Source organism: Nomascus leucogenys, chromosome 2 (assembly GCF_006542625.1).
Source record: "Nomascus leucogenys isolate Asia chromosome 2, Asia_NLE_v1, whole genome shotgun sequence".
NCBI classification, from domain to species: Eukaryota; Metazoa; Chordata; class Mammalia; order Primates; family Hylobatidae; genus Nomascus; species Nomascus leucogenys.
Genome location: NC_044382.1, coordinates 53262856 through 53290688, shown reverse-complemented (window position 1 = coordinate 53290688; position 27833 = coordinate 53262856). Strand labels below are relative to the sequence as shown.

The following is a 27833-nucleotide window of genomic DNA, read 5'->3' as shown; positions in this document are numbered from 1 at the left end:
CGAGACCAGCAAGCCGACCATGCGGCTGCACCAACTTCGGGCGCGGCTGAGCGCGGTGGCCTGTGGGCTCCTGCTGCTTCTAGTCCACGGCCAGGGTGAGGCTCCCGCGGAGGGGTGACAGGGACCGCGCTCAGATCTGTCAAATGCTGCGGAGGCAGAACCTGACAGTGCGGGAGGGAAGGTGCCTGGGAGGTAGGAGCTGGTGGAGATGACAGCGCGGAACTCTTGAGCCCCAGGCGACGCCTCCCCGCCGCCCAGGGTGGGCTCCTAGAAGCACAGAAAGGGTCGGGACACCTGCGGGACACCACGGCGAGGAACCAGCGTGGTACAGGGGCCCCAAGAGCGCTGGGACATGCCAGGCTGGGTCGGCAGCATTGGGCCGGAGTGAGTGAGGTATTGAGGGTGCGGGAATTCAGTCCATTTCCCTCTTATGATTGGGGCTGTAGCTGGTGCTGCTGGCCGGTAATAACAATAATAGCTTCTGGCAGCAGCTGGCTCTGAGTGTGTGGTGTTCTTGGCCAGGGGGGCGCCCTGAACCCTCCAAACGGGCCTCAGACGAGGATAGTGGTCCTTGAGGAGCAGAAGCCCCCAGGCTCCAAATCCTGAAGCAGATCCAAGAGGCAGCAGTGGCTGGGTGCGATTGGTTCACGCCTGTAATCCCAGCACACTGGAAGGCCAAGGGAATTGCTTGAGCCCAGGAGTTGGAGACCAGCCTGGACAACACAGTGAGACTCAGAGTGTACAAAAAATTAAAGGAAATTAGTGGGCTGTGGTGCCTGTGACCTGTAGTCCCAGCTACTTGGGAGGCTGAGGTGGGAGGTCACTTTAGCAGGGAGGTTGAGGCTGCAGTGAGCCTTCATCCGCTCAGCCTGGGTGAAAAAGCAAAAATCTGTCTCCAGAAACAAGAGCCAAAGAGCTCGTGGTGTCCTTCATGCCATTTACCTCATCCTGGGCAAGGGCACAACTTGGCTTCCAGGGTGAAGGTGATGGCTCTGTGTGCCTGCCAGGCTTCTCCAGGCCCTTATCAGAAACTGGGGGAGTGTTTCAGCCTTTGGTTCTCTCACCTGAAACTCTCCTAAGTGTGTGATTTGACTGCCTCTCCCGACCCTTTCCCAATTTAATCTGCCCAGGTGGAGTCCATGCTCCCCCGCCCCATGGTGCACTCCTGCAGGCCTTCCTTCCGTGCCTGCCCTTGACCACAGTCTAGAGTTCACCAGGAGCCTAGCAGGAAGATCTGCCCAGCCTCACAGATAGCTACCTTTCAAAACATTTTGGGCCAGGCACAGTGGCTCACACCTGTTATCCCAGCACTGTGAGAGGCAGAGATGGGAGGATCACATGAGGCTAGGAGTTAAAGACCAGCTTGGGCAACAAGAGTTGTCTCTACTAAAAAAAAAAAAAAAGGACTCAGGCATGGTGGCACACACCTGTACTCCAAGCTACTCGGGAGGCTGAGGTGGGAGGATCTCAAGCCCAGGAGGTGGAGGCTGCAGTGAGCTGTAATCACACCACTGTGCTCCAGCCTGGGCAACAGATGGAGTCCAAGGTTTTACATATATATTATACTACATTACATTATATTATATTGTATTATATTATATTATAAATATATGTGTGTCTGACAAATATATTATATATTTTGGGAGAGACAGGATTTCACCATGTTGGCCAGGCTGGTCTCGAACTCCTAACCTCAAGTGATCCACCCACCTCGGCCTCCCAAAGTGCTGGGACTAAAGACATCAGCCGCCTCACCTGACTTGTTTTCTGACTTTTTATTATGGAACTGGGCTCAGATTTCCCAAATCCTACAGAAACAGAACCTGAGATTCCAAAAGGGAAGGTGCCAGGCAGGTGGGAGCTGGTGGGAATAACAACAGCAGGTGAATCTCCCTGAGGCACAGAGAGGGTCAAGGCTGCTCGAGGGCTGTACAGCACCAAGGGATGAGCCAAGTCTGAGGTAGAAAGAGAAGTATAACAAATCCAATGTCCCCATTGTCCGCCTTCAGCAATGACGAATATCTTGTTTTTGTTTTTTTTTTTAAATCAGCTTTCTCAGGTTGAATATAACCTGGTGTTTTCTGGATGGCCACCTCTCTCTTGCATCATTATTTGATCACAGACATCATATCATCTGTAAATTTTTCATCATGTCCTACTAAAGAAAAGAAACATATGTATGTATGTGTATATTTCCACAACATATTATGTTCTCAATTTAATCAAATATGTAGTTATGTTCTTTAGTATTTATAAATGATACTTGTGTTAATACAAGTATTTTTTTAAAATCAGGATTCAAATAAGGTTCATACTTTGCAAATAAGTAGACGTTTCTTTCTTTCTTTCTTTCTTTCTTTCTTTCTTTCTTTCTTTCTTTCCTTTTTTTTTGAGATGGAGTCTCACTCTGTCACCCAGGCTCACTGCAACCTCTGCCTCTCGGGTTCAAGGGATCCTCATACCTCAGCGTCCCAAGTAGCTGGAATTACAGGCACACACCACCACGCCTGGCTAACTTTTGTATCTTTAGTAGAGATAGGGTTTCACCATGTCGGCCAGGCTGGTTTCAAACGCCTGACCTCAGGTGATCCACGCATCTTGACCTCTTAAACTGCTGGGATTACAGGCGTGAGCCTCCATGCCCTGCCAATTCTCTTGGCTTTATAGTTAGGAGTGGAATTGTTGAGTCATATGGCAACTCTATGTTAATCCCCTGAAAAACTGCCAGACTGTTTTCCAAAGCAGCTGCACCATTTTACCTTCCCACTGGCAATGTATGAAAGTTCCCATTTTTCCACATCCTTACCAACACTTATTATTCTCTGTCATTTTTATTTGTTTCTTGAGTCTCTTTCAGTCTTCAGATTTCCCCTCTGCCTCTCTTTTAAAAATTTTCTTTCTAAATTTTGTTGCATGTTGAAGAAAACAGTTTATTTGTTCTGGAGAGGATCCCACCATTTAGGTTTTGCTGATTGCGTCCCGGTGGTGTCTTTTAACTGTTCTTTCTGTCCCCTGTCTACTGTGTAAACTTGTATTTATATTCTAGACGCATAATCAGATTTGGGTTTTAGGTTTTATTTTGTTTTGTTTTTTGGAGGGCTACTTCACATGTGGTGCTGTGTACTTCTGATAGAAAATATGTAACATCTGATTGTCTTGCTTGTTGTGATACCACAGAATGAGTGGTTGACATCACAGTGAGAATTCAATGTGCATTTCTCTTACTATGAATGAGATAAGGATCTCTTTGTTTATTTGAGAGACACTGATTTGTATTGCTTATTCTGAACATATTCTTATGCTGCTTTTTCTGTTGTATAGGTAACATATTCTTTGTTTGTAGAAATTCTTTATCTATTAAGAGGACTGACTTTCTCTGTTAGGTGATTTCCAATCACTTCCTCCCTCCCTGATCCCCACAGCAGTCACACTATGTTTTTTTTTGGAGACTAGGTCTTGCTTTGTTGCCTAGGCTAGTGTGCAAGCACAGGATCATAGGTCATGCAGCATTGAAATCCTTCTGCCTTAGCCTTCTGAGTAGCTGAGTAGCTGGCCCGGAGTTTGACACCAGCCTGGCCAACACGGTGAACCCCTGTCTCTACTAAAAATACAAAAATTAGCCAGGCTTGGTGGTGCACACCTATGATCCTACATATTCGGGAGGCTGAGACACAAGAATCACTTGAACGCAGGAAGCGGAGGTTGCAGTGAGCCAAGATTGCACTACCGCACACTAGTCTGGGTGACGGAGCGAGATTCTGTCTCAAAAAATAAATAAATAAATACTACTGGTTAGGCCAGGCGCAGTGGCTCATGCCCGTAATCCCAGCACTTTTGGATGCCAAGGTGGGCCTCCTGAACTTGAGCCCAGGAGTTTGAGACTAGCCTAGGCAGCATGGAGAAATGCCATCTCTACAAAAAAAAAAGTAAAAAATTAGCTGGATGCGGTGGCACACACCTGTAGTCTCGGTTACTCAGTAGACTGAGGTGGGCATATCACTTGAGCCTGGGAGGTCAGAGCTGCAGTGAGTCATGATGGTGCCACTACACTCCAGCCTGGGCAATGCAGCAAGACCCTGTCTCAAAAAAAAAGTTTCCTATAATGATATAAAACTTTAAAAAAATTCTACAGATTGATATTATAAACTGAGTGCCTTCATGTGACAGAAATGTATTATTTACAGTTCTGGAGGCTTAGAAGTCCAGGATCAAGGTGTCAGCAGATTTGGTGTCTGGCAATGACTTGTTCTCTGGTTAATTGATGGCAGCCTCTCACTGTGTGCTCCCCTGGAGGAAAGGGAAAACAAGCTCCCTCTGGCCTCTTTTGTAAGGACACTAATCCCTTCACCTCCTGAAGTCCCCACCTCTTGATACCATCACACTGGGGATTAGGTTGCACCATACAAATTTTTGAGGCAATACGAACATTTAAACCATAGCACTTAGAGCTCCCAGATTTCAGCCACCAAGGTCACCAACTACTGAAAATGTAAAAGTTCTTATACTCCCCTTTTGTCCCACTAAATGTCATCTATCACTGACATTTAAAACAAGCCACCTTTACAGGCCAGGTGCGGTGGTTCCTGCCTGTAATCCCAGCACTTTGGGAGGCCAAGCCAGGTGGATCACCTGAGGTCAGGATTTCGAGACTAGCCTGGCCAACAAGGTGAAACCCTGTCTTTACTAAATACAAAAATTAACCAAGCGTGGTGGCACATCCCTGTAATCCCAGCTACTTGGGAGGCTGAGCCAGGAGAATTGCTTGAACCCGGGAAGTGGAGATTGTAGCAAGCTGAGATTGTGTCATTATACTCCAGCCTGGGTGACAGAGCAAGACTCTATCTAAAAAAAAAAACAAAAACAAAAACAAACAAACAAAAAAAAAACAAGCTATCTCCCCACCTATCTGTGTCCTGCAGAGGTGACTCACCCCATTTTTGTAAGAAGCAAGACTGGGCTTGTCCACAGGCCCCTGAGCCTGGGCCGCCTGCACAGTGGCCAGGAAAGCCAAGCCGCTTCCTCAGTGGCCCGTCTCCTGAAGGTTGCTCTTCTTCTCAGTGGTTCTACAAACACTGTAAGGCCCATACTCACAGGATCATAGCACGCTCGCGAAGATGTTTATCTGTGGGTGTGCCCTGGAAGTGGGATTGAGGGTCCAAAGGTCCAGGCATATCTAAGAAAAGAGATTCCTGTTCCCTGGCTCCCAGGGGCCTCTCCACCCAGGGAGATGTTCTCTCGCCTTTCAGAATTCCCCTGCCAACCTTTCAACCCCCTGAGCATCCACGAACTCATCACGTGTGTCCACGTGATTATTTTCCTACTTACCTCATTGTTGTCCCTGAACTTTTCTCCTTCCTTGCTCCTCAAAAATCCTTCTCATATTATATCTCAGTGTGCAAAGATGGCCAATTGTGTTCAATCAGCCTCTTGGTTTCACCAAAGTATATTCTCTCTGTCATTAAGAGGCTGTATTCTTGTCCCATAGACCCTAATAATCCCCTTACACCCCTACCTCTGACCAACTTGCCTCTCAGGGCACCGGTTTTCCAGGGGGAAAGTCTCCCTTCTTTCCATCCATGGCCTTTAAGCCCAACTACGGCCTTTCGAAGCTTGGAGGTGAAAGACCAGGACATCCACTTTGCCCATTTTGGCCACCAGGTGGCAGACAAGGATAATGTTAAACCTGGGCTGACTTGAATTTGAGAGATGGGGGGAGACTTTCCTTTCAATAAACACTGGTGCATAATGTTTCCACTACATTCTGAAAGCATTTATTGAACACCGGCTGCATGCCTGGCTCTGTATGTTTTTCAGTTCTGCAGATGTACAATTTACTTTCCCAATATATATTCCCAGGATTACAGTTTAGACTTAATAGTTGTTTTTTAACAGCTTTATAGTGAAATAACTTACAATTAAATTTACCTCCCCCCACCCTTTTTTTTTTTTTGAGACAAGGTCTCGTTCTGTCACCTAGGCTGGAATGCAGTGGCACAATCACAGCTTACTGCAGCGTCCACCTCCTGGGCTCAAGTCATCCCCCACCTCCGCCTCCCAAGTAGCCAGGACCACAGGCGCATGCCACCATGGCTGGAGAACTTAAATTTTTTTATTTTTTTATTTTTTTATTTTTTTTTTTTTGAGACGATTTGCTTTCAGGCTGGATGCATAATTTTGGTAGAGGCAAAGTCTCACTAGGTTACCCAGCTGGTCTCCAACTCCTAGGATCAAGTGATCTTTCCATCTAGACCTCCCAAATTGGTAGGATTACAGGCAGATGTGAACCACTGTGCTTGGCCTAAACTCACCCATTTTCAGTGTACAGTTTGATCACTTTGAGCAAATGTATAAGACATGCAAACATCACCACGTGGAGTTTTACAATGTTTCTATCACTCCAAAATTCGCTCAAGCCCTTTTGCAGTCAATCGTCCTGATCCATGCTCCTAAGCAACCACCAAATTGCTTTCCATTGCTATAGTTTGCGTTTTCTAGAATATGAATGAAATAATACAAATTATAAATTAATATAATAATACTAATCATATAAATGAAATAACTTGCGATTGGCTTCTGTCAATTGTGTTTTTGAAATTCAACCAGTAGTTCTTTTCTTTTATTGCGGACTGGTATTCCATGTATAAATATACCCCCTTTCTTTTTCTTTAGAGACAGGGTCTTGCTATGTTGTTCAGGCTGGTCTTGAACTCCTGGGCTTAAACAATCCTCCCGCCTCAGCCTCCCAAAGTGCTGGGATTGTAGAAGTGAGCCAGTGTGCCTCGCCAATATATGCAATTTTATTAATTCATCAGTGTAGGGGTGGCCTGCCCCTCCACACCTGTGCGTATATTTCACCAGGTGGGATGAGAGACTGAGAAAAGAAATAAGACAGAGAGACAAAGTATAGAGAAAGAAAAGTGGGCCCAGGAGACCGGCACTCAGCATACGGAGGACTTGCACCGGCACCAGTCTCTGAGTTCCCTCAGTCTTTATTATTATTTTCACTATCTCAGCAAGAGGAATGCGGCAGAAGAGTAGGGTGATAGTGGGGAGAAGGTCAGCAAGAAAACATGTGAGCAAAGGAATCTGTGTCATAATTAAGTTCAAGGGGAGGTACTATGTCTGGATGTGCACGTAGGCCAGATTTATGTTTCTCTCTGCCCAAACATCTCAGTGGAGTAAACATAACAAGGCAGCATTGCTGCCAACATGTCTCACCTCCCGCCACAGGGCGGTTTTTTTCCTATCTCAGAATTGAACAAATGTACAATCGGGTTTTATACCAAGACATTCCGTTCCCAGGGGCAGGCAGGAGACAGTGGCCTTCCTCTTATCTCAACTGCAAGAGGCCTTCCTCTTTTACTAATGCTCCTCAGCACAGACCCTTTACGGGTGTCGGGCTGGGGGACCGTCAGGTCTTTCTCATCCCACGAGGCCATATTTCAGACTATCACATGGGGAGAAACCTTGGACAATACCCGGCTTTCCAAGGCAGAGGTCCCTGCGGCTTTTCGCAGTGCATTGTGCCCCTGGTTTATTGAGACTAGAGAATGGCGATGACTTTTACCAAGCATACTGCTTGTAAACATTTTGTTAACAAGGCACGTCCTGCACAGCCCTAGATCCCTTAAACCTTGATTCCATACAACACGTGTTTTTGTGAGCTCAAGGTTGGGGCAAAGAGGTTGGGGCAAAGTTACAGATTAACAGCATCTCAGGGCAAAGCAATTGTCCAGGGTACAGGTCAAAATGAAATTTCTTATATCTTCCCTCTCTACACAGACACAGTAACAGTCTGATCTCTCTTTCTTTTCCCTACAATCAGTGGGTGCACATTTGAGTGACTTCCATTTTTGTGGTATTTTTATAAAGCTGCTGTGAACATTTTCAGACAAGTCTTTCATTTCTGTGGGGTAGATAGCTGAGAGTGGACACTCACCATATAAGGCCATTCTGGATCATATGGCGAGGGTGTGTTTTACTTTTAAAGAAAACGCCCCTTATTTAAAGATCTACACTAGGCTGGGCGCGGTGGCTCACGCCTGTAATCCTAGCACTTTGGGAGGCCAAGGCAGGTGGATCACCTGAAGTCAGAAGTTTGAGACCAGCCTGGCCAACATGGTAAAACTCCGTCTCTACTAAAAATACAAAAATTAGCCGGGCATGGTGGCACATGCCTGTAATCCCAGCTTCTTCAGAGGCTGAGGCACGGGAATTGCTTGAACCTAGGAGGCACAGGTTGCAATGAGCCGAGACTGCACCACTGCACTCCAACCTGGGCAACAGAGCAAGACTCTCAAAATAAATAAATAAATAAATATCTACACTACACGATAAATACACAGATTTCTTTTGTGTGACAGAGTCTTGCTGTGTCACCTAGGCTGATATTTTTAAAAAATAAAATGCCAAACTGTTTTCCAAAATGACTATATGATTTTTGCAACCCTACTAGCCATCTGTGAGGGTTCCAGATGCTCTCTATCCTCACCAAAACTTGGTCTTATGGGTCTTAAATCTGATTTTTTCAGGTTTTGGTTTTGGTTTTTGTTTTTTTAGAGTCAGGGTCTCTCTGTCACCAAGGCTAGAGTGCAGTGGCATGATCATAGCTCGCCGTAACCTTAAACTCCCGGGCTCAAGGAATCTTCCCACTTCAGCCTCCTGAGTAGCTAGCAATACAGGCATTTTTAAAAATGCTGTGGCTGGGGCCAGGCGCGGTGGCTCACGCTTGTAATCCCAGCACTTTGGGAGGCCGAGGCAGGAGGATCACAAGGTCAGGAGATCGAGACCATCCTGGCTAACACGGTGAAACCTCGTCTCTACTAAAAATACAAAAAATTCTCCGGGCGTGGTGGCGGGTGCCTGTACTCCCAGCTACTCCGGAGGCTGAGGCAGGAGAATGGCGTGAGCCCGGGAGGCGGAGCTTGCAGTGAGCGGAGATCACAACACTGCACTCCAGCCTGGGTGACAGAGCGAGACTCCCTCTCAAAAAAAAAAAAAAAAAAATTCTGTGGCTGGGCGCAGTGGTTCATGCCTGTAATCCCAGCACTTTGGGATGCTGAGGCAGGCAGATCACGAGGTCAGGAGATCGAGACCATCCTGGCCAACATGGTGAAACCCCGTCTCTGCTAATAATACAAAAATTAGCTGGGCGTGGTGGTGTGCACCTGTAGTCCCAGCTACTCTGGAGGCTGAGGCAGGAGAATTGCTTGAACCCAGGAGGTGGAGGTTGCAGTGAGCTGAGATTGCACAACTCCACTCCAGCCTGGCGACAGAGCGAGACTCTGACTCAAAAGACAAAACAAAAAGACATTGTAGAGATGGGATCTCATTATATTGCCCAGGCTAATCTCAAAATCCTGGGCTCAAGCTATCCCCTTGCCTGAGCCTCCCATATTGCTAGGATTACAGGTGTGAGCCATCACACCTGACCCTGATTTTTTCTAATGGGTGTTTAGTGGCATCTCATTGCAATTGGTCCCTTGGACTTTTAGCCTCTGCTTTTGACTCTTTGTCTCTCTCTGTGTGTCTCTGTCTCTCTACATTTACTATATATGTAACATTTCCTCACACACAGAGAAATGTGCTCCCGAGATGACTCTTCTTTTCCTTTCACTTCTTTTTCTTGAGACAGAGTCTCCCTTTACTACCCAGGCTGGAGTGCTGTGGCACGATCATGGCTCACTGCAGCCTTGACTTCCTGGGCTCAGGCAATCCTCCCACCTCAGCCTCTTGAGTAGCTGCAACTAAAGGCATGCAACACCAGCCTAGCAATTAAAAAAAAATTCTGTAGAGATAGGGTCTCGCTATGTTACCCAGGCTGGTCTTGAACTCCTGAGCTCAAGTGATCCTTCTGCCTCAGCCTCCCAAAGTGCTGGGATTACAGGTGTGAGCCACCATGCCTGGCCTTCGTTTCACATTTTTATGATTCCCTCAGTCATCATCAATGCCAGGACCTCTGAACGATAGCACGGTAAGTGGTGGAATACATGGGCATGTTCACCCCAGTAGTCATGGACAGCAGCCCAGGAATTTGGAAGAAGTTGACCTGTTCATGTAAAGGAGCTTTGTCACTGGACTCTGAGCTGGGAGGAGCTGGGGACCTCTTAGCACCCAAAGCCCAGCTATTAATTAGGGCATGGGAATTAAGGGCAGAGTTAGCGTCTACCAAGGCAGGAGGCTGGGAGGATGGCTGGGGCCACAGTGAGTTGGATGGGAGACATTGAATCAATAACAGGCCGTGCTGTTGGGTGGAGGTCAAGAGCAACTTCTGGTGGAGACTGGAAGGAGAGAAACTGGAGACAGCAAAGGTGGATGACTAGCTTTCCTAGAAATAAGAACAGAAGGGCCAGGCGTGGTGGCTCACGCCTGTAATCCTGGCACTTTGGGAGGTGGAGGGAGGAGGATTGCTTGAGCCCAGCAGTTCGAGACCAGCCTGGACAGCATAGGGAGATCCCATCTCTACAAAAAATACAAAAAGTAAAAAAATAACCAGGCATGATGGCACACATGCACCTGTAGTCCCAGCTACTTGGGAGGCCAAGGTGGGAGGATCACTTAAATCCAGGAGATCGAGGCTGCAGTGGGCCAAGATCATGCCACTATACTCTACCCTGGGTGACAGAGTGAGACCCTGTCTCCAAAAAAAAAAAAAAAAAAAAAAAAAGAAGAAGAAGAAAGAGAGGAAGGTAGGAAGGAAGTGGAGGGGAGGGAAAGAAAGCAAGAAAGAAAAAAGAAGAAAGAGAAAGGAAAGAAAAAAGAAGAAAGAGAAAGAAAAGAAAGAGAGATACAGAAAAGAGAGGAAATAAAAAGAAAGAGAAAAAGAGAAAAGAAAGAGAAAGAAAGGAAAGAAAGAAAGAGAGGGAGAGCGAAAGAAAGGAAGGAGGGGAGGGGAAAAGACAGAAGAATGGAGCAATATCTAGAGGGCAAAGTGGGTCAAGGCAGGCTTTGATGGTGGCATTTACACAGAAGCTGTGTTTGCAGCTGATGGGAGGGATGCCGCTACGGAAGAGACAGCCCTGAGGACGTGGGAGGGGACCAGGGTCTAGTGTCCATGGGTAGGTCCCAGATCTGGGACTAGAGCAAGACAAGCAAGTGTAAAATTTAGAAGGCATTCATTCTCAGGTGCCGACCCTCTACTGGTATGACCCCGGGGGTGAGTGACTCTTTAACTTTTATGCCCTGGGCGCCTTGCTGGCCTGTCTCACCCTAGTCCTGGCCCTGGTAGGCCCATCCACAATGCTAGGAGGGATGGCAGACCTAGCTGCAGGGAGTTGGGAAACTTGGCCTTGGGAGCAGATGGAGAGCTCTCCTGACAGCATCTATACCTGAAGATGGAAGGTAAGATTGCGGGCGGAGAAGAGATCCAGGTGCCTTGATGTGAGTGTTGAAGGTGGAAAGCATGCCAGAGCCAGGTGCTAAAATCTTCAGCAAATGATCAAGGGAGTGTGGCTGGGAGGTGGCAGGGCTGTGATGGCAACAAGAAGAGGAAGGTGGAACAGGGAAGGACAAAGGTCTGGAGGCAGCTCTGAAAAGGAGACCCCACCCCAGGCTGCCGGGGAGATTCAGGAAGCTGCAATGGTTTTTTATTGATTTTTTTTTAGAGACAGAGTCTTGCTATGTTGCCCAAGCTGGCCTCAAGCTCCTGGGCTCAAGCAATCCTCCTGCCTCATCCTCCTGAGTAGCTGGGACTACAGACTTGTGCCACAATGCCCAGCTGGCACTAGTTATTTTTTGTAGAAGGGAAGTTTCATCCTAAAGCCTGTCTCTTCAGCTCTGGGTGCCAGCTGGAGCCCCGGAAGGGGATCTGGAATCGTGTTTAGGCACAACCCTCACTCTGTCCTTCACTGGGCCAGCAAATATCTATCCATCCTCCCACCGCCTACTCCCAGCCAGACATGTTCCTGACACTGAGGCCCAAAAGTAAGTCCTGCCCTCCCTTGGGGTGGGAGCCTCCTAAGCCAGCAGAGAGACAGATGCCCTGCAGATCCCCACCCCGGTCAAGAGCAGGCTTCCATCATTTCTGGTTCCCAGCCTCTCCTCTCCTCAGGCTTCCATGAATTCTGGTTCCAAGCCCCTCCCCTCCTCTCCCCTCCCCTCCCTCCCTCCCTCCCTCTCTCTCTTTCTTTCTTTCTCTCTTTCTTTGTCTTGCTCTATAGCCTAGCCTAGAGTGCAGTGGCATTATCACAGCTCACTGCAGTCTCGACAGCCTGGGCTCAAGTGATCCTCTCACCTCAGCCTCCCAAGTAGCTGGGACCACAGACATGCACCATCACACCTGGCTAATTTTTTTATTTTTTCTAGAGACATGTCTCCCTGTGTTGCCCAGGTGGGTCTCAAACTCCTGGGCTCAAGCGATCCTCCTGCCCCATCCTCCTAAAACACTAAGATTACAGGTATGAGCCACCACACCCAGTCCCAAGCCTCATGTTTTCACACACACACACACACACACACACACACACACACACACACGCAAACATGTACCCTCACTTCAATGCTATGAGGTGGGTCCTATTATCATCACTGTTTCATTTTCTTTCACATTTTAACATGAGATTTGGAGGGGACGAAACATCCAAACCATATCAAGCCCTCACCTCAGGCCAGGTGGCCCACTCAGAGTGGCACCCCAGGGTCACTGGCCACCACTTCCTAGGGTCAGTGATGTGATCATCTTGGGATGAACGCACAGGATTTCATGGAGATCACCAAGTCAGGAGAGCTGGAATTTGAAAACAGTGGGTCTGGGAGGGCTGTGATATCAACCAGGCCTCTGCAGGGCGCTCAGCTAGCCCTGCCTCTGGCTCAGCCTGAGCATGGGGCTGGCCACCAGCTAGGTGGCGCTGTCCTTGGAGGTTCTATAGCACAGCCCTTTAGAGATCAGTGGTGCTGAAGGGCAGGGATCTTATTCCACCTTCTGAAGCTTCTGTCGAACCAGTTGTAAGGAGAATGGAGACAGCAGTGAGAGTGGAGTCTGGGGTCCTTGTCGGGGTGGTCTGTCTGCTCCTGGCATGCCCTGCCACAGCCACTGGTAAGACACACCTGCTGGGCCTGCAGAGGGACTTGGTGTGGAGGAGTCAAGAGTGAGACAGGGACAGGGAGCAGTGGGCAGACCGCTCGGGAAAGAGTCCTGTTTGGAGGCAGAGCAGGGGTTGTGCATTCTCTCTGGGCAGGCGCTCTGCTCTTGCTATATTTGTTTCATTGTTTTTGTTGTTGTTGTTTGTGATAGAGTGTCCCTCTTGTTGCCCAGGCTGGAGTGCAATGGTGCGATCTCGGCTCACTGCAACTTCTGCCTCCTGGATTCAAGCGATTCTTTTGCCTCAGCCTCCTGAGTAGCTGGGATTACAAGCACCTGCCACATGGCCGGCTAATTTTTGTATTTTTAGCAGAGATGGAGTTTCACCATGTGGGTCAGGCTGGTCTCAAACGCCTGACCACAGGTGAACCACCTGCCTCGGCCTCCCAAAGTGCTGCCATTACAGGCATGAGCCACTGTACCCGCTCTACTCTTGCTATCTTCAATGATCGCCAAGGGCAGCCCTGCCAGGGGCCATGATTGCCTTTATGGTTTTTTGTTTGTTTGGAGGCAGTTGCGTTCTGTCACACAGACTGGAGTGCAGTGGCGTGATCTCGGCTCACTGCAACTTCCACCTCCCGGTTCAAGCGATCCTCCTGCCTCAGCCTCCTGAGTAGCTGGGATTACAGGCACCTGCCACCATGGCCGGCTAATTTTTGTATTTTTAACAGAGACGGGGTTTCACCATTTTGGCCAAGCTAGTCTCAAACTCCTGACCTCAGGTGACCCACCTGCCTCGGCCTCCCAAAGTGCTAGGATTACAGGGGTGAGCCGCCGCAACTGGCCTGTCTTTATGTTTTAAGGGGGCTTGAGATTTGTTTTAATGAAGTATAGTAAGACAAGCAGATATGCAAATGACTATCATGAGGGAAGGAGTTTGCTCGTAGTTCCCTGTGAACAGGAAGCAGGCCATGCCACACTGGGCCACAGAGGGAAGCACCAGGTGGCATCGGCCAGGAGGCAGAGGGAGCAGGGGGAAAATGTGGGCAAGCTCCTTTGCCACAGTTGCTGTGGGAAGGAATAGGCAAGGCAGGCTAAACAGGTTTACAATTGGCAGCAGGCTCTGAGGAAAGGGGCTGTCCCCAGCTTCCTGGTACCTGGCTCTACAGTGATTATGGCTAGTGGATGGCAGCCAGGGGCTGAGAGCTGTATAAAGGAGGTGGTTGGGGTATGGCTCTGGACTGGTTTGCCTTTGCTCCCTAGAGAATTGCCTGCCAATTCCAACTCCCCAGAGAGCTGCCTCCTATCTGTAGGAATTGTCTAGCCTGGGAGAGGCAGTCCTCCAGTCTTAGTCTGTTTGTGTTGTTGTAAAAGAATACAGGAAGCTGGGTAATTCACAAAGAAAAGAAGTTTAATTAGCTCACAGTTCTGCAGGCCATACAAGAAACATGGTGCCAGCTGGGCATGATGGCTCACACCTGTAATCCCAGCACTTGGGAAGGCTGAGGCAAAAGGATTGCTTGAGCCCAGGAGTTTGAGACCAGCCTGGGCAACATAATGAGACCCCATCTCTATTTTTTAAAAAATAATTCAGGGCTGGGTATGATGGCTCATGCCTGTAATCCCAGCACTTTGGGAGCCCCAGGTGGATGGATTACTTGAGGTCAGGAGTTCGAGACCAGCCTGGCCAACATGGTGAAACACGTCTCTACTAAAAATACAAAAATTAGCCAGGCATTGTGGTGCACACCTGTAATCCCAGCTACTTGGGAGGCTGAGGCCCTAGAGTCACTTGAACCCGGGAGTCACAGGTTGCAGTGAGCCAAGATCGTGCCACTGCACTCCAGCTTGGTCAACAGAGCTAGACCCTGTCTCAAAAACAAAAAAACAAACAAATGGGCAAATGGCTGGCCCCAAGGCTCAAGGCCCTAGTGGCAGGCCCGGTCTGGCCTGGAGTGGAGTGGTAGTGACTCTCAGGCAGGCAGGGAGGAGGAAGTTGGGCGTCAACCTAAGACCAGGCTCACCGGCTTGCTGGGAAGGTTACCAAGATGCTGTGTGGTAAGTACTGAGAACAGCCTGAGTGTTTGTCTTTCACTCCTTCCCCTCATGGGGGCTGCAAACTCACCCAGTGGCCTTTCTGTCCTTCCCTCAGGGCCCAAAGTTGCTCAGCCTGAAGTAGACACCACCCTGGGTCGTGTGCGAGGCCGGCAGGTGGGCGTGAAGGGCACAGACCGCCTTGTGAATGTCTTCCTGGGCATTCCATTTGCCCAGCCGCCACTGGGGCCTGACCGGTTCTCAGCCCCACGCCCAGCACAGCCCTGGGAGGGTGTGCGGGATGCCAGCACTGCGCCCCCAATGTGAGTAGTGCTGGTGGAGGCGGGCAAACAGGCAGGTTGCGGGAGAATCCTGCTGCTGGGGCTTGTGGGGCTGAACAGCTGGACCTCAGGCCCACCCTTGGCCACAGGTGCCTACAAGACGTGGAGAGCATGAACAACAGCAGATTTGTCCTCAACGGAAAACAGCAGATCTTCTCTGTTTCAGAGGACTGCCTGGTCCTCAACATCTATAGCCCAGCTGAGGCCACCGCAGGGGCTGGCAGGCCGGTAGGCACCCCAGAGGGCCCTGTCCACCTGATCCAGCTCCACTATGCCCACCTGTCCCCTCCCTGTCCCTGTTTCCAAAGCACCCTAGAGATCCTGAGACTGCCCTGGGCTGGCAGGTGGGCAGCTGAGGTCTCAGGAGCTTGGGGGTCAGTGCCCCATGGCCACCTCTGCAGGTCATGGTATGGGTCCATGGAGGCGCTCTGATAACTGGCGCTGCCACCTCCTACGATGGATCAGCCCTGGCTGCCTATGGGAATGTGGTCGTGGTTACAGTCCAGTACCGCCTTGGGGTCCTTGGCTTCTTCAGGTGAGACAACAGGCCTGGCCAGAGCACTGCCTGCACCAGGGAGAGGCCAGCTCACCAGAGCAACTGGGGATCTAGGCTGGGGTCCGGAACCTGAATGGAGGGCCGCTTACCCATGCTGTCTGGGGCAGAGAAGGGCAACCCCCAAGCCTCCACCCTGGGAGAGGGGTCCAGCCAAAGCCAGAATTATACAGTGAACTTGATCCCTTGGGCAGAGGGCATTGATTCCTGGGCTGAAGCCCAGGTTCCAGCAGGATATGGGACAAAGAGCAACAGGCTCCGGAGATGCCAGCCATGGCTCCCAGACAGGCCAGACCTGGGGAGCAGAGAAGGGTCTAGCATCCTGGTGGCTAATTCAAAGCAAACCTGCAGAGGCTGGCGAGGAGCCAGGCTGAACTAACCATTGCCCCAACACTGCCCCCAGCACTGGAGATGAGCATGCACCTGGCAACCAGGGCTTCCTAGATGTGGTAGCTGCTCTGCGCTGGGTACAAGGAAACATCACCCCCTTCGGGGGTGACCTCAACTGTGTCACCGTCTTTGGTGGATCTGCTGGTGGAAGCATCATCTCTGGCCTGGTAAGTCACCATAGGGGGCTAGTGATGGTGGCCAGGATGGCTCCGGTGGTCTCAGAACTCCCAGCTCCTCTGCCCTCCTCTGACAGCAATCTACTCTCTCCAATGCACCTAGGTCCTGTCCCCGATGGCTGCAGGGCTGTTCCACAGAGCCATTACACAGAGTGGGGTCATCACCACCCCAGGGATCATCGAGTCTCACCCCTGGCCCCTAGCTCAGGTCTGCATTTCCTTCCCTCTCTTACTCCATGCGTGCCTCCCATACCCCACTCTATGCTGGCCCTGGGGTCTCAGAGTAGCGGGGGTTGCTGGCAGGGAGCTCCCTGTTAGAAAAGAGGAGCCCAATAAGACGAAGGAGCATCAGAGGAAACAACTGCTGCATTCTAGCATGTTGGCAGTCAGGGAGGGCTTCCTGAAGGAGGCCACCCTGAAGCATATCATTGTTGGTCCTTTCTCCAGGGTGTGGTCTTCAGGAGCACCCCTCTCTGCCCCAGACAGCATGGTGGAGGAGGTCTCCATTGCCAGCCACCTGCTGCCTGAGAGCTCTCCATTCAGGCTCCAGATCCCCACCCTAGATCCTCATTGTAAGGCCTTTTGAAGAGAATCCAGGGGAGGGAAGTCACAGTGGGAACTGCATCTGCAAAGGCTGCAGGTGTGGGAGAGAGTGACAGGTCCTGCAGCAGCAAGCTTGCAGGTTAGGGAACAGGGCAGGAAGTGAAGGCGCTGGAGAAGTGGGGGCCATGCCTGGGAATCTGGACTTTCTCCAGAGGGCAAGAAGAAGTTGGGCAAAGACAAGGTTGAGCTACTTGGAGCAGAAGGTGGGTTGGAGGGCGCTGTCCTGAAGATCAAGAGGCCAGTGAAATGACCAGGGTAGAGTCCAGGAGAAAGAGACAGGATGGAATAGCGATAGAGCCATCGTGGGGAGAGGGGGCAAATGTGAGCAGGATTTGGAAGGCTGGGTCAGTTCTCTCACCTGGCCCCAGATGGCGGCCAAGGCAGAGAGGGCTGGGCATTGTAACCACTGGGTACAAGATGATTCTGGGACCTCTGCGTGGGCATGTTGACCCTTGTATGGACAACAGCATCCACCTCTCAACCTCCCCATCCCATCCTCTTTCCCATGGCCAGGAGATATTTTCTCGACCACAGACTTGAGGTCATTCCCTGTCTCTCCCGTGTCCAAAGAAAAACACAGCTCAAGGCTGAGGCGGGCAGATCACAAGGTCAGGAGATCGAGGCGATCCTGGCTAACATGGTGAAACCCTGTCTCTACTAAAAATACAAAAAATTAGCGGGATGTGGTGGCAGGTGCCTGTAGTCCCAGCTACTCAGGAGGCTGAGGCAGGAGAATGGCATGAACCTGGGAGGCAGAGCTTGCAGTGAGCCGAGATCACGCCACTGCACTCCAGCCTGGGTGACAGAGCGAGAGTCCGTCTCAAAAAAACATAAATAAATAAAAGATAATGACACTATTCTTAGAGGGCAATGAGGACTCAGCGCCCCCATTCCCCCAGATAATAAAATTATGATCTAATAGGGGACGCAAGGGGGCCCTTGGGACCACCCAAGCTGACGGGCAGGGCAGGCTTCTCAGGAGTGGTGGCAAGTCTATGACCAGTCTCGGGGTCGATCTGTGACATCGCATCCGGCTGTCCTACAGATGCACCCTCTCTGTGGGAGGCAGAGGGCTGCAAGGTGGGGCTGAGTGGCTGAGAGGGAGCCATGACTCTTTCATTTGTCCCCAGAAAATCACAAACACCTTGGCCTGCAGCTCCAGCTCCCCGGCTGAGATGGTACAGTGCCTTCGGCAGAAGGAAGGAGAAGAGCTGGTCCTTAGCAAGAAGCTGGTATGGCCACCCTTTGGGGGATGGTGCCGGGCAATGGCACAGAGGGGGTTCTATCCATGCCCTGCAGGAGCAGAGGGGTAGTCTACTCCTAGGTGGGGCTGGGGACAGCAGCTCATGAGGGGAAGCGGCTGAGGGCTTGGAGACAAAAATGGAGGGCCATCTCCATCCCCACAGCAGGCCTGTCTTCTAGGAAAGAAACTGGAAGCGTCCATCGCCCTGATCTCCCGGTTCCCCTGACCCCCTTAGCCCTGGTGATCTCCATCCCTTCACTTTCCCTCCAGGTTCAGCCACTCAGGCCTGCGGCTCAGTGGCTCCTGGGGTCCTAGCCTTTGAGGCTTGGCCCTAACTTGGGAGCCTCCTGCATTGCTTTCTCCTGCAGAAAATGACTATCTATCCTCTCACCGTTGATGGCACTGTCTTCCCCAAAAGCCCCAAGGAGCTCCTGAAGGAGAAGCCCTTCTACTCTGTGCCCTTCCTCATGGGTGTCAACAACCATGAATTCAGCTGGCTCATCCCCAGGGTGAGTGTGCTCCCGCCCCTGTGCCCTTCAAGGCCCTGCGCCAGCCAGTACCTCCCACCCCAGCATCAACACTACAACCTTGTGAGCTGAGCACTCCTGTTACTCCCATTTGATAAGTGAGAAAGCAGAGGCCCAGAAAGGTTTGAGGGACTTGCCCAAGGTCACTCAGCTTTGTTTTTTTGTGTTGTTGTTGTTGTTTTGTTTTGTTTTCTTTTTCTTTTTTTTTTTTTTTTTTGTAGACAGAGTCTTGCTCTGTCACCCAGGCTGGAGTGCAGTGGTGCGATCTCAGCTCACTGCAACCTCCACCTCCTGGGTTCAAGAGTTTCTCCTGCCTCAGCCTCCCAAGCAGCTGGGATTACAGGCACATGCCACCACACCCGGCTAATTTTTGTATTTTTATAGAGATGAGGTTTCACCACGTTGGCCAGGCTGGTCTCGAACTCCTGACCTCAAGTAATCCACCTGCTTTGGCCTCCCGAAGTATTGGGATTACAGGCGTGGGCTGCTACAATAAAGCAAATGTTTTATTTTAGGGAACCAGACTTTTGCACAAACTGGCCTACTGGGCAGTGCTGATCTGGTCAGCATATTCCTGCCTTGGTGTCTGGTTTATACATCAGGCTCTATGAGACTGGTTAGTGTGATTCAGTGCCGGAGCAATTGACTAAGACTCTCAGGTTTTAGATATCAAGCCACTGGGGACCTCATGAGCTAAGTGCCTTCCAGTCCTTTCCAGGTGCATAGAACTTCCCACAAGAGTGCCAGCACTGTGCTTTCATCTTTCATCCCAAGGATCTTGTTTATGTCATTCTTATTCTTCTACCCATCTTCATAGCAATGATTTTCTTCACTTTTCTTTTTTTTTTTTTTTTTTCCATCTTGGCCCATTGCACACCCTAAGACAAAGCAATCCGTTTTTTGTTGTTGTTGTTTGTGTTTGTTTGTTTTTTGAGACAGAGTCTCAATCCATCATCCAGTCTGCAGTGCAGCAGCGCCATCATGACTCACTACTGCCTCAACCTCTCAGGCCCGAGCAATCTTCCCAGCTTCCTGAGTAGCTGGGACCTCAGGCCTGTGCCACCACACTCTGCTAACTTGGCCTCAAGCAATCCTCCTGCCTTGACCTCCCAAAGTGCTGGGATTACAGGCATGAGCCACAGCACCCAGCCAGCAACCACTTTTAATGGCTGCAAATCTTCCACAAATGGAGGGTCTGATTACATTGTTCTTTCATCTTGGCATTTGGGCAGCTTCTAGTTTTTTGGTTTGTTTGTTTGCTTTGTTTTTGAGATGGAGTTTCGCTCTTGTTGCCCAGGCTGGAGTGCAATGGCGTGATCTTAGCTCACTACACCGCAACCTCTGCCTCCCAGGTTCAAGTGATTCTCCTGCCTCAGCCTTCTGAGTAGCTGGGATTACAGGCATCTGCCATCATGCCTGGCTAATTTTTGTATTTTTTTTAGTAGAGATGGGTTTTCTCCATGTTGATCATGCTGGTCTGGAACTCCTGAACTCAGGTGATCCACCAGCCTTGGCCTCCCAAAGTGCTGGGATTATAGGCATGAGGCCACACCCGGCCCTGGCAACTTCTAGTTTTTACCACTGAGGCTGATAGCGCAGTGAATGTCTTCATGTCCATAGCTTTTGTCCTCTGACTTAGCCCTTTGGAATCAATCCCCTCATATTGGTCTCTTGGTATGTGAGAGAGAGGCTCATGCGACCTTGACACTCAAAGACAAAGCTTAAGCCGGGTGCGGTGGCTCATGCCTGTAATCCCAGCACTTTGGGAGGCTGAGGTGGGTGGGTCACTTGAAGTCAGGAGTTCGAGACCAGCCTAGCCGACATGGTGAAACCCCATCTGTACTAAAAATACAAAAATTAGCTGGGCGTGGTGGTGCATGCCTGTAATCCCAGCTACTCAGGAGGCTGAGGCATGAGAATCACTTGAACCCAGGAGGCAGAGGCCGCAGTGAGCCGAGACTGTGCCACTATACTCCAGCCTGGGTGACAGAGTGAGACACTGTCTCACAAAAGACAAAGCTTGTAAAAGTTTTCGGGTCAATGCCCTAGACTCTGGCAGGCAGCCTTAACCCCACACCATCAACTTCCAGTTGTATGAGTGAAACCAAGGGAACCCCAAACTGGCTGTGCCCCAGGACCTGGGGAGATCTGCCTGGCATGAAAGGCTGTGCCCAGGACTTGTTACTGAGAATATTTCTTAGAAGTTGGGTGACTAAGGCTGGGCACGGTGGCTCATGCCTTTAATCCCAGCACTTCGGGAGGCCAAGGCAGGCGTTATCACTCAAGGCCAGGAGTTTGAGACCAGCCTGGCCAACATGGCAAAACCCCACCTCTAGTAAAAATAGAAAAATTAGCCAGGCATGGTGGTGCGTGTCTGCGGTCCCAGCTACTCGGGAGGTTGAGGCAGGAGAATAGCTTGAACCCGGGAGGCGGAGGTTGCGGTGAGCCAAGATTGCGCCACTGCACTCCAGCCTGGGCAACAGAGTGAGTCTCTGTCTCAAAAAAAAAAAAAAAAAGTTAAAGAAATTCTTTCATTGTCTACAGTTGCCTTTAACCACTTGCCTGTTGTATTTGGGGCTGCTCTCCCCACCCACACCCACCACCTCCCACCAATTTGAGGTTTATCTTTTTGGGTCTGTGGACTTTTCGGCCCCATTTTGGCCAAGTGCTCCATGATGAGTTTCTGGCCTCAGGACTGTGAACACTTTCTTGCCCAGGGCTGGGAGTCGGGGTGAGCCAGTGGGCAGGCTCCACTGAGAGGGCCTTGGTGTCCACACAGGGCTGGGGTCTCCTGGATACAATGGAGCAGATGAGCCGGGAGGACATGCTGGCCATCTCAACACCCATCTTGACCAGTCTGGTGAGACAAGAGGCAGGAGGGAGGAGGCTAGTGGGTATCCCATCCAACAGCACAGTCTCTGCCCCTACCTTCCCACACTCACAGCTACCCACCTACCACCAAGCCCCTTTGTCTAACTGATCAATTTTACTTCCACTCTGGAATCTCCTTAGACACGAGCCAGTGTGGTTCTCAAAGGAAAACCATCATCACCATCATCGTCAAGATGAAACTGCCCGTTAATGAGCACATATTATGTGCCACGGACTATGGTGCACTGAGTGCCGGGAAAGGGATTCATCTCCTTCAATCCTCACTGCAACTCTTTTTTCTTTTCTTTTCTTTTCTTTTCTTTTTTTTTTTTTTTTGAGACAGAGTCTTGCTCTGACGCCGAGGCTGGAGTGCAGTGGCCCGATCTCGGCTCACTGCAACATCCATCTCCCTCATTCAAGTGATTCTCATGCCTCAGCCTCCCGAGTAGCTGGGATTACAGGCACCTGCCACTATGCCCGGCTAATTTTTGTATTTTAATAGAGACAGGGTTTCACCATGTTGGCCAGGCTGGTCTCACACTCCTGACCTCAGGTGATTCGCCCGCCTCAGCCTCCCAAAGTGCTGGGATTGCAGGCGTGGAGCCACCGCGCCCGGCACTGCAACTCTTTACAGAGGAATTTTCACTAGCCCCATTTTACATATGAGGAAACTGAGGCTTGAGGTGTCATGGTGGGGAAGGGGCAGAGGCACAGTTTAAGCCAGTTCTGTCTGACCCCAGAGCCTCAGCTGTCAGACGTGGAGCTAGATAGACCTGGGGCCAAATCCCAGCCCTGGGCACTTGCCCAGTTATCCTATCCCCTCTAAGCCCATCTCTTCATCTATACATGGGGATGATACTGCCCACTCGCCTGGGCTGTTGTAAGGAGACCAGACGTTGCTTTTGAAGAGTCTACCTGGGATCTCAATACCAGGGGCTGTTCAATCTTTGTCCATTTCCCTTCTTTGGAAGCCCCAGAACCCTTCCCATTCACACAATCTCATCACTGCCCTCTGGAGCTGAAGGGAGCCCCTATCATTTCTGCTCTCACTTACTTCCCAGTTAACTTCAACCGAGCACCTGCTTCCAGGCCAGACCCTTTGCTGGGGACTTCACATAGGCTGCCAGGCAGAGACTGACTTTCAGAGAGGTTTAGCCACCTGTCTGAGATCACACAGCCAAGCAGTGGTTGCAGAGCTAAGATTTGACTCCAAACCTGAGCTTATGCCAAACTCCCAGGGAGGCAGAGAGGCAGCTGGCTGTCCCCTGGACCATGAGGCCTGGTCAATGTTTGCAGCTAGTCATTTTATCATCATCATCATCATCATCATCATCATCATCATCATCATCGTGGAAATTGGTGTTATTATGAGCATGTGCTGCCAAAGGCAGAATTGAATCAGGCTATGAGGGAAGCTATGCTGGAGAGTTTGGGGCTTCCTGGGAGGGTCTGCCACAGCTGTGCACCCTGAGAAGGCCTGAGCCTGGCCTCTTGCCCCAGGATGTGCCCCCTGAGATGATGCCCACCATCATAGATGAATACCTAGGCAGCAACTCGGACGCACAAGCCAAACGCCAGGCGTTCCAGGAATTCATGGGTGACGTATTCATCAATGTTCCCACCTACAGTTTTTCAAGATACCTTCGAGGTAAGCCTATCCCTGGCCACCTGCCCAACCCCTCCCACTTGGACCCAGGAGCTGGGTCATCACAGGTGACATGGCATGATAGGGTGCTGGTTCCCCCGATGCCTTGCACCCCACACCCCACTGCCCCCCAAACCCCTCTTTCTCTGGGATGCAGTGTCACAGTAATGAGAGGTGTCTCCAGCAGGAAACTATGCAGAGGAGAAAACCCCAGGCTCAGAGAGGTACAATGACTCACCAAAGGTCACCCAGCAGGGCCTATCACTAATTCTCAGGGATTCACTCAATTGGGTGATTTCATCCTCTTTCAGCACTTCTGGCGGGAAAGTCTTGCTTCCTTCAAGCCTAGTAGCTAATCCCTGAAGCAGACCTGGAACAGTTCCACGTTTTCAACTTTGTGACCTTGGGCAAGATACCTACCCCCTCTGTGCCTCGATTTCCTCCCTTGTAAAATGGAAATAATAATAGAATCTAATCTATTAAGTCTATTAATACAGAATCTAATCTATTGTGATGGGGATTAAATAAATGATGACACTGGCCAGGCGCGGTGGGTGGCTCAAGCTTGTGATCCCAGTACTTTGGGAGAAGCGGGAGGATCGCTTGAGCCCAGGAGTTCAAGGCCAGCCTGGGCAACATATTGATCCCAATCGCTACACAAGTTTTTTAAAAATTAGCCAGGCATGGTGGTACACACCTGTAGTCCCAGATACTTGGGAAGCTGAAGTGGGAAGATCACTTGAGCGCAGGAGTCTCAGGCTGCAGTGAGCCATGATCATGCCACTGCACTCCAGCCCGGTCGACAGCGAGACCATTTCAAAGATTAAAATAAAAATATTAAATTAAAATGATGACACAAAGCACACAGAATGGTGCCTGTCACCTAGCAAGCGCTCAGTAAATGTTTGCAGCTAGTCATTTTATCATCATCATCATGGAAATTGGTGTTATTATGAGCATGTGCTGCCAAAAGCAGCATCAAATCAGGCTATGAGTGCCTAACTCCCATCCCATCCTTTCTTTGTAGATTCTGGAAGCCCTGTCTTTTTCTATGAGTTCCAGCATCGACCCAGTTCTTTTGCGAAGATCAAACCTGCCTGGGTGAAGGCTGATCATGCGGCTGAGGGTGCTTTTGTGTTCGGAGGTCCCTTCCTCATGGATGAGAGCTCCCGCCTGGGTGAGGACAGACAGACAGACATGTGATCCCTAGGCTGCCAGACTCCAAGGGGCCTGGGCAGGGCTTGCAGGAACACAGGTCTCCAGTCAGCACTGAGGATCCTTGGGTCCCTTCCAAGTCCCACCTGACTCTCATTCAGTTCTGTCCCTCTCACCTTTCCAGCCTTTCCAGAGGCCACAGAGGAGGAGAAGCAGCTAAGCCTCACCATGATGGCCCAGTGGACCCACTTTGCCCGTACAGGGTGAGTGAGTGACAGGGCATAGCTGGCTTTGGGCCTGGGATGCTCAGGTCGGCCCCTCTGGGGGACAGCACAGGAAGCCTTGGTCCTCATTCATTTTTCCCACCCAGGGACCCCAATAGCAAGGGTCTGCCTCCTTGGCCCCGATTCAACCAGGCGGAACAATATCTGGAGATCAACCCAGTGCCACGGGCCCGACAGAAGTTCAGGGAGGCCCGGATGCAGTTCTGGTCAGAGACGCTCCCCAGCAAGATACAACAGTGGCACCAGAAGCAGAAGAACAGGAAGCCCCAGGAGGACCTTTGAGGCCAGGCCTGAACCTTCTTGGCTGGGGCAAACCACTCTTCAAGTGGTGGCAGAGTCCCAGCAGGGCAGCCAGCCTCTCCCCCTGCTGAGACTTTAATCTCAACCAGCCCTACATGGAGTCATGTTCCTTAAAGTGTCAGCTGCTCTGTGACTGGCATTATGTTCTTTTGAAATGTCACAAGGCTGCCTCCCACCTCTGGGCCATTGTACAAGTTCTTCCCTCTCCCTGAAGTGCCTTTCCTGCTTTCTTCGTGGTAGGTTCTAGCACATTCCTCTAGCTTCCTAGAGGACTCACTCCCCCAGGAAGCCTTCCCTGCCTTCTCTGGGCTGTGCGGCCCCAAGTCTGCCTCCATTAGAGCACAGTCCATCCGAGGCTAGCACTGTGTCTGTGTCTGTCTCCCCCTCAGAGGAGCTCTCTGAAAATGGGGATTAGCCTAACCCCACTCTGTCACCCACACTAGGATCGGGCGGGACCTGGAGTTAGGGGATGTTTGCTGAGTGAGTGAAACACAGAGTATGGGAATGGCAGCTGCTGAACTTGAACCCAGAGCCTTCAGGTGCCAAAGCCATACTCAGGCCCCCACCGACACTGTCCACCTTGGCCAGAAGGGTGCCTGCCAGTGGCAGAGACCTGGGATGGGAAAAGTCCTGGGGCGCCAGGGGATCCAGCCTAGACCAGACCTTAGCCCCTGACTAAGGCCTCAGACTAGGGTGGGAGGGGTATCCTCCTCTCTGCTGCCCAGTCCTGGCCCCTGCACATGACAACAGAATCCAGCAGGGCCATGAGTGTCACCCAGACCTGACCCTCACCAATTCCAGCCCTGACCCTCAGGACACTGGATGCCAGCTCCCAGCCCCAGTGCCGGGTCCTCCCTCCCTTCCTGGCTTGGGGATACCAGTTTCTGGGGAGCTCAGCACAGCTCCAAGAGCACCCACCAAGACACAGCAGGACAGACGAGGGGAGGGCATCTGGACCAGGGCATCAGTCGGGCTATTGTCACAGAGAAAAGAAGAGACCCACCCACTTGGGCTGCAAAAGGTGAAAAGCACCAAGAGGTTTTCAGAGTGGAAGTGAGAGGTGACAGTGTGCTGGCAGCCCTCACAGCCCTCGCTCGCTCTCGGCGCCTCCTCTGCCTGGACTTCCACTTTGGCAGCACTTGAGGAGCGCTTCAGCCTGCCACTGCACTGTGGGAGCCCCTTTCTGGGCTGGCCAAGGCCGGAGCCGGCTCCCTCAGCTTGCAGGGAGGTGTGGAGGGAGAGGTGCAGGCGGGAACCAGGGCCGCGCGTGGCACTTGCGGGCCAGTGGAAGTTCTGGGTGGGCGTGGGCTTGGCAGACCCCGCACTCGGAGCTGCCGGCCCTGGGCAGTGAGGAGCTTAGCACCTGGGCCAGCAGCTACTGTGCTCGATTTCTCGCTGGGCCTTAGCTGCCTCCCAGCAGGGCAGGGCTCGGGACCTGCAGCCCACCATGCCTGAGCCTCCCCCGACCCCGGTGGGCTCCTGTGCAGCCAGAGCCTCTCCGACGAGCACCGCCCCCTGCTCCATGGCGCCCAGTCCCATCGACCACCCAAGGGATGAGGAATGCGGGCGCACGGCATGGGACTGGCAGGCAGCTCCACCTGCTGCCCACGTGCAGGATCCACTGGGTGAAGCCAGCTGGGTTCCTGAGTCTGGTGGGGACTTGGAGAACCTTTATGTCTAGCTAAGGGATTGTAAATACACCAATCAGCACTCTGCATCTAGCTCAAGGTTTGTAAACACACCAATCAGCCCCCTGTGTCTAGCTCAGGGTTTGTGAATGCACCAGTCGACACTCTGTATCTAGCTACTCTGGTGGGGACTTGGAGAACCTTTGTGTGGACACTGTATCTAGCTAATCTAGTGGGGATGTGGAGAACCTTTGTGTCTAGCTCAGGGATTGTAAACGCACCAATCAGCACCCTGTCAAAACAGACCTCTCGGCTCTCTGTAAAATGGACCAATCAGCAGGATGTGGGTGGGGCCAGATAAGAGAATAAAAGCAGGCTGCCCGAGCCAACAGTGGCAACCCGGTTGGGTCCTCTTCTGCACTGTGGAAGCTTTGTTCTTCCCCTCTTTGCAATAAATCTTGCTTCTGCTCACTCTTTGGGTCCACACTGCCTTTATGAGCTATAGCACTCACCGCAAAGGTCTGCAGCTTCACTCCTGAAGCCAATCAGATCACGAACCCACAGGGAGGAAGGAACAACTCCAGACATGCCACCTTAAGAGCTGTAACACTCACCGCAAAGGTCTGCAGCTTCACTCCTAAGCCAGCGAGACCACGAACCCACCAGAAGGAAGAAACTCTGAACACATCTGAACATCAGAAGGAACAAACTCAGGACACGCCGCCTTTAAGAACTGTAACATTCACCCGGAGGGTCCGCGGCTTCATTCTTGAAGTCAGAGAGACCAAGAACCCACCAATTCCGGACACAGAAGTAAACATTTCTTGCTTTGAGGATGAATGTACCACTACCTTAAAACACCTGGGTTTGTTTTTGTTTTTGTTTTAGAGACAGGGTCCACTCTGCTGTGCATGCTGGACTGAAGTGGCACAATTGTAGCTCACTGCAGCCTTGAACTCCTGGAACTCACTGCAGCCTCGAACTCAATCAAGCGATTCTCCCACCTCAGCCTCCCAAGTAGCTGGGACTACAAGTGAGTGTCACCATGCCTGGATAATTTTTTTA

General features: G+C 51.0%; 1 protein-coding gene across 5 annotated transcripts; it reads left to right on the top strand.

Annotated features, from left to right (window-relative positions):
- The first annotated feature begins 4 nt into the window (after positions 1-4).
- Positions 5-27236, top strand: CES3 (carboxylesterase 3). 5 transcript variants are annotated; one of them, XM_004087307.2, is made up of 13 exons: positions 5-95; positions 15171-15375; positions 15483-15621; positions 15795-15928; positions 16350-16503; positions 16616-16720; positions 18246-18347; positions 18727-18867; positions 21665-21745; positions 23257-23404; positions 24429-24578; positions 24741-24819; positions 24927-27236. In XM_004087307.2, exons 1-13 carry the CDS (start codon positions 20-22, stop codon positions 25120-25122), a joined length of 1710 nt encoding a protein of 569 aa, XP_004087355.1. In that variant the 5' UTR covers positions 5-19; the 3' UTR covers positions 25123-27236. The 5 variants fall into 5 exon arrangements, with proteins under 5 accessions (XP_004087355.1, XP_003262918.2, XP_012360414.1 ...); XM_003262870.4 differs by lacking the exon at positions 5-95 and adding an exon at positions 12916-13033; XM_012504960.2 differs by lacking the exon at positions 5-95 and adding an exon at positions 12916-13033 and having other exon boundaries at positions 24750-24819; positions 24927-27168.
- The last annotated feature ends 597 nt before the right edge of the window (positions 27237-27833 follow it).